Source organism: Capsicum annuum, chromosome 11, assembly GCF_002878395.1.
Source record: "Capsicum annuum cultivar UCD-10X-F1 chromosome 11, UCD10Xv1.1, whole genome shotgun sequence".
Classification (NCBI taxonomy): Eukaryota; Viridiplantae; Streptophyta; class Magnoliopsida; order Solanales; family Solanaceae; genus Capsicum; species Capsicum annuum.
In genome coordinates, this window is record NC_061121.1 from 229,579,538 (window position 1) to 229,586,266 (window position 6,729).

The 6,729-nt window shown below is 26.9% G+C and overlaps 1 protein-coding gene across 1 annotated transcript in view; it reads right to left on the bottom strand.

Annotated features, from left to right (window-relative positions):
* Positions 1 to 6,729, bottom strand: part of LOC107848361 (fatty acyl-CoA reductase 3) — a 14,685-nt gene that overhangs the window by 5,887 nt on the left and 2,069 nt on the right. Inside the window, exons 2-7 of the mRNA XM_016693119.2 lie at positions 5,786 to 5,889; positions 3,003 to 3,208; positions 2,809 to 2,909; positions 1,471 to 1,663; positions 600 to 761; positions 313 to 394 (exon numbers count right to left, since the gene is read on the bottom strand). Of these exons, the coding sequence (XP_016548605.2) occupies positions 313 to 394; positions 600 to 761; positions 1,471 to 1,663; positions 2,809 to 2,909; positions 3,003 to 3,208; positions 5,786 to 5,889 (848 nt within the window). The remainder of the gene's footprint in view (positions 1 to 312; positions 395 to 599; positions 762 to 1,470; positions 1,664 to 2,808; positions 2,910 to 3,002; positions 3,209 to 5,785; positions 5,890 to 6,729) is intronic.

Sequence of the window (6,729 nt, forward strand, 5' to 3'; positions counted from 1 at the left end):
GATTTTATGTTGGTTTGATTTGGTTTATAGTTTTAATAAACCGACATAATTGGTTTGATTTTTTTTTCAATAGAAAACCAAACCAACCCGACCTATGTATACCCTAGTTGTAAGCATTTTCTAAACTTGTAGCTGTAAGCATATCATAGCATTTATACAACTAAAAGACTTTCTTATTAAAGGTAAAATAAAAAAATTATTATTTTAAAATATCAAAGTATGTCATTTTCTCTAAAATAAACAACCAAAAATATATTTTGACATAAAATTAATAGTACCATAAGATGTACATAGAATAGAATGAGCACATACCATGTCAATTTTTGAGTTTGGATCACCAAAGCAGAAATTCAATACACCTTTACCATATGCCAAAATAAAAGAATCCACTGTTCTGTAATTGCAAAATTATATACAAATATATAAGAGATCATGAATATTTTTTTGTTTTTTTCACTCATATATATTGATAGTGTATATCTTGTGTATACTTCTGTCCTGTTGATAACTAGATGGCCGAATGATACAAATAGATAATTGTCCGATAAAATAATGTATATTTCGGAATTTGATTTTACGAATTTTGGTGATTTACTTACTTCACTCCTTCGATCCATCCTGGAAATGGCTCTTTATAAGTGCTAGTAATAATTGTTGGACGTATTATAACAAGTTGTAGATTCTCTTTTAAGTGTCCTAAAAGCATCTCTCCCATTGCCTTTGTGAAGGAATATGTGTTTGGCCACCCATGCAAATTTGCCCTAAAATATCAATATTATAAAAATAATTATTACATCATCGAAAAGATTGAATTTAAGTTATGTATATGGTTACTTTAAAAAAAAAAAAATTGTCATCTGATTTAAAGAATATCTATAGATAAATCTAGAGTAAAGCGTGTAGTACCTCCTGAATTATGACCGAATTTGTCACGATACACTCCAACTTTACAGGAATCCTATTTTTCCTTGAACTCAATTTTAGCGTATTTTTGTCACCCTTTTTAGCTAACGTGGCACCTTTGACGTGGGCTTCATTTTTATGTAATAAAGGTGTCATGTCAGCACAAAAGGGTAATAAACAACAACAACAACATACCCAGTGAATTCCCACTAAGTGGGGTCTGAGGAGGGTAAAGCATACGCAGTCTATACCACTACCTCTGAAGAAGTAGAGAGGTTGTTTCCGATAGGCCCCCGCTCAAGACACAGAGACGGTAACTAAGATCATAATAAAACATGCAACATGAAACAAGATGAAATAACAGAAATAAGGCATCCAAAAGGATGACAAAAGTACGTTAAAATTGAGTTCAGGGATAGTAGAATCCCTGTGAAGTTGGACTGTGTCATAACAACTTTGACCACAATTCTAGGGTACCGAATGCTTATCTCATATATTTGTTTAAAATATGAAATTTGTAATCTTTGTCATATCATGTCAAAGAGTTGAGTCTTTTTGCAAAAGTACCTTTGAATGCCTAGATCTCTCATGGCCATTGTCACTTCTTTTCTTGTCAATCTTTGAGCTTCAAGTTCTTTGAGTTTTTCCTCTATCACTTTCTTCTCAACATCAATGTCTAATTTTGAATTTTTGTTTAGTGTTTCACCCAAAGTGAATGATTTTTCTTGTATTATTCCTTCACCTTCCCCACAAACATAAGCTACATGTGATAGATAATGAGAAATATTAACTTCACTTTGTTTTAAAAGAAAAAAAACATAAATGTACACATTAACTTACCATATTTAAATAAATTTCCATTTTTATAAAGTAATTACAAAAGTTTCAACTAATTATGTATCTTCATTGAATGTATCGTGGATCTAATTATGTATCTCGACAGATTTAAAATTGAAAAAAATGTATCGGATGCTAATTATGTATCTTTACAAGGAAAAAATGTATCTTCGTTGGATATTAAGTATCTCGATAGATCCAATATGGGAAAAATATATTGAAAGATAATTATGTATATTTATAGAGGAAAAAATATATCTTCGTTGGATGTATCAAGAGCTAATTATGTATCTCGATAGATCCAAAATCGAGATTTTCAATAATTATGCAAAATGTCAGAATTTTCTGCAATTAAACTCCAAACTGTTGGGAATTATGTTATTTTTACTTGTTTTAATTTGTGTCTTAGTTTAATTAGATGCAGAGTTTCAGAAAGTAATAAAAATCTCTAAATTTTGTGGTCTTAAAATAAAATATTATACTGATACAAAATAAAAATTAATGAAAGATAAATTTTATAGATAAACAACAAAATTCATCGTTAAACCAATTTAGCAACATATTATCAAAATGAATGATTTCTCCTGTATAACTCATTCACCTTCCCCACAAATATAAGTTGTGATAATGACATTGAATTAAATTAATTATTATAAGGTTAGTTCTTCATCAAAAAAAAAAAAACTTAGGAAAAACAATAATAATATATATTTTATCTTTTTTAATTTATGTGACAACGTATTTGATCAAATTCAGATTTAGAGGCGTATTTAAAAAATTTAATCTAAGGGTTTAGGATCACATTTCCTTTTAATATACATATATATTAACTGGATTTTTTTAACACAAACATAAAGTTTAAGTCAAAATATTTTGTTTCTGCGGGACCTGTAACTATAATGGCTGTTTAAGAAAAGAAAGAAAGACGTGAGAAATATGTGGTCTAAAATAAGTAGTAGACATTTATGTGGCTATAAATTGATTTGTTAATTAAGAGTAAAATGAGAAATTTAAAATTATATTATTTCCAAATAAAGAAATAAATGAAAAAACAATTTGAACACTGACCAGTTGATACATGAATAATAATCTTCACATTTACACATCTTTTAGCAAAATTGAGGACATTAACAGCACCTTGGACATTGATATTCATTGCAATATCATATCTACAAGAAGAAGAAGAAAAAAAAAAGAAATTATTATAAATAAATTTATGTTTTACATTAATATTAAATACATTAATCATATGAATTATATACCTCTCATCAAATCTAGTAGTTGCAGCTGAGTTTATGATTATGTCAATTTCTTTGAACATTTCATTTTTCATCTCTGAATTTTCAATTCCAAAATCCTCAAATGAAATATCACCAGCAATTGGAAATACTTTCTCTTCTATGAGAGAATTTAGATTATTTACACCTATTTTTTCTCTTAGAACAATAAATAATTCAGTCTGCATAACCTGTATGAAAAAAATTGCAAAACAATAATTTCTTTTCTGGAAACATGAAAGAAAGAACATAAAATTTAACATGGACATTTACCAGAGAACAGTTGTCTTTATATTATTATCAAAAAGAAAGAGGCAATTTTTTCATTAAAGCAATTCAATCTAGAAAGAAGTGAAATTACCAAAAAGAAATCATGTGAATTTAAAATATATTATGTATAATCAAATGATCATTTGTAGAGACCTTATATAATACAATATACGAAAATGCTCTATTTCCACGCTGAATTATATATGAAATTATTGAGATACACTCGAAATTTAGGAAGATCCTGTTACCCCTGGACTAATTAAAACTGTATTTTTGGTAACGTTAGTGCCTACGTGACACATCAGTGAAACAACACACTGAAGATCTACGTAGGCACACATATGTGTCACGTAGGCACTAAGATTGCCAAAAATATGATTTAATTAGTTCAGGGATAATAGAATCCTCCTAAAGTTCGAATATATCTCAGCAATTTCGTGTATAGTTCAGGATGAAAACCAAACATTTTCTTTATAATATATTTTCGCTATAAAGGACATTCTAATAACCCCTTGTATCACCCCTGCTTGTAATCTCGAACTTTTCAACATTGTTTATATGAGGAAATAACAAGTTCCATATATTATATATATACAACTATCTAGGTGATCAGATAATGTAAAATATTCTGCATGATATTAATCTCTTGATTGTAAATAATTAGGGATCTTAACATTTTCATTCAGCTTATAAAATATTCTACTTTCTCTCTCTATATGTATAATAATTATACATTAATTATATACACTGAATGCATTTCCTTGTAATCCACTCTGTAAGTGTTCATTGACAGGTAGGTCTAAACCCCCACCACAATAATGATTTTTCAACAGAAAATATTTTTAAAATCTTTCATTTTCGGATAGTGAAATTTTTTTAAAAATATTTTTACTAGAAAATAAGTTTCTCAAAAAATAAAAAAATAACTTTGATATATAGTGAAAGCTGAGAAAACAAATCTCACAAGTGACATTTTATATTGAATGTACATGTCTTTCCCACCCAGCCTCCAGCACACACCTCATTTTTACCATACTCTGTATCGACCTTCCCCCCTCCCCCCCCACACATATACACATATATATATATATATATATATATATATATATATATATTCTCTTATTTACAGAGGCAGTTTAGCAGCTGAAGCAGGCAGCGAGTTGATATGTCTGCTTCAGCTGCTACAATCGTGTTTTTACTGTATCACCCCTAATTAATTATTATAAGTTATTTACATATTAGAAAATTAATAATATTTAATACAAATAAGTAATAAATATTTCTGACATGTCTATTTCAGCTGTTTCAATTGTAATTTTACTATAACAGCCCTAATTAATTATTATGAGTCATCTAAGTATCAAAAAATTAATAATATTTAATAAAAAAATTAAATAGACATAAAATAATAAATTAACTCTTGATGTTTTAAATTAGCTTGACATTTTATATGAGGCTCACTTAAGTTATTTTCACAAGTAATTTCTTATAGTTATTATGCTATATCACTTTTAATACATGTCTGCTTCACGGCTTCAATTGTGATTTTACTATATCATCCCTAATTACTTATTATGGTTATTTAAGCATTGAAAATTTTTTTATATTATTAGTATCCTATATAGGAAGTCACAATAAGTAGTTGAAGCAGACTGCTCATGTTTGACATGTCTGGTTCAGCTGTTTCAATCGTGATTTTACTATATTACCCCTAAATAATTATTATAAGTCATTTACATATTAAAAAAAATTATATTTAACAAAAATGAAAATAGATATTTATGACATGACTGTTTCAACTACTTCAATCGTTATTTTACTAAATTACCCATATTTAATTATTATAAGTCATCTAAGTATTAAAAAATTAATAATATTTAATAAAAAAGTTAAAATAGACGTAAAATGATAAATTAATTTTTGATGTTTAAAATTAACATGACGTCTTATATGGAGCCACTTAAAAAAAAATTCACAAGGACTTTTTACAATAATTTTACTATGTCACTTCTAATTAGTAGAATAGAAAAAAAATTTTATAAATCACAATAATTAAGAACTTAAATTATTTTAAAAATATAATCGACTATCAATACACAAAAGTTTTAACAACTTAAAATATCGTTATGCAAATTTCATCAGTCTAAATATAATATGTCTAATTTAGAATTTATCAACCAAACAAATAAAGTTTTTAATTAAATGATAGAATTATACATAACGTAAAAATTTTAAGGATCAACATTGGGCCGTGCGTAGCACGGCATAAGCCGGCTAGTCTATATATATATATATATATTTCGAATAATATTTTTTACTAATGTATTGAACACAAAAAAATAAATAAGAAACTTATTTATTGTTGTAAAATAAAAATTTCTTCGTACCGAATACACCCTTAATATAAAATATATATTCATTTAATTGTATTCTCTAATCAAATGGAAGAAGCAATAAAATAATAAACTAAAAGAAAGAAAGTAAATAGTATAATTTACCTCGTCATTAAAACGTTTTTTGGCTGATTTTGTGTCTGAAGCTCTTACTAAAAGGAATAATTTTTTCACATTTGGCTGAAGTCGAAGTATTTTCTCTACTAGAACTACAACACAAAAACAAATTAAAGAACACATATATATAAGTAGTGGATTTAAATTATAAATATTGATAAATAAAATTTAACAATAAGTGAATCTTTAATATTAATATCATAAAGAGATTTACTTGTAATTACCTACTAAGTGATTTAATTATATATAATAAAAAAAGGTCACATTGTCAATGTATCTACTTATAATTTGTTTTGGTCAAGCTTCTAAAAAGTCCCAAAAGTGTTTCTTTTTTCTTAAAAATGGTAATTAATTAAAGACACTTACTTTAGAGGATGAAAGTTTTTGTGAAGAAATTAGTATTTTTAGTAGCATTATAAGTTGTTTTTAGCATTTAAATAGAAGGTGATACAAGGAGTTTCTAGTAAAAAGAAGTGTTTTTTTATTTATTATTTAGAGAGAAAATACATCGAATCACCCCTGAATTTGCAGTCAAAATTTACTTTAGATCCTTAACTAGTCGGGCAATTATATACCAACTTAATAACTTTAAAGTGAATTTTTTACCATCCTAAAAATATTATACCACTCTCACTACGGAAAGTGAAGTGCACATGCCCCACGTCATTGCCAAATCAGTGTCACATCAGTGTCATGTCATTGTCACATAAGAAATTATAATTTTTGTAAAAAAAGTAATCAAACACACATATTATTTTTATATATATTTTTTTAAAAAGTAAAAAATATATATGTACTATTTTTATATATAACAAATATATATTTTTTAAAATATATATATATATATATATATAAAAGACCCCCACCACCCTTCCTCCTCCTCCTTCGTCTTCTTACACAGCGCTCCACGCCCTCTCCCCTCCTCTCACCAC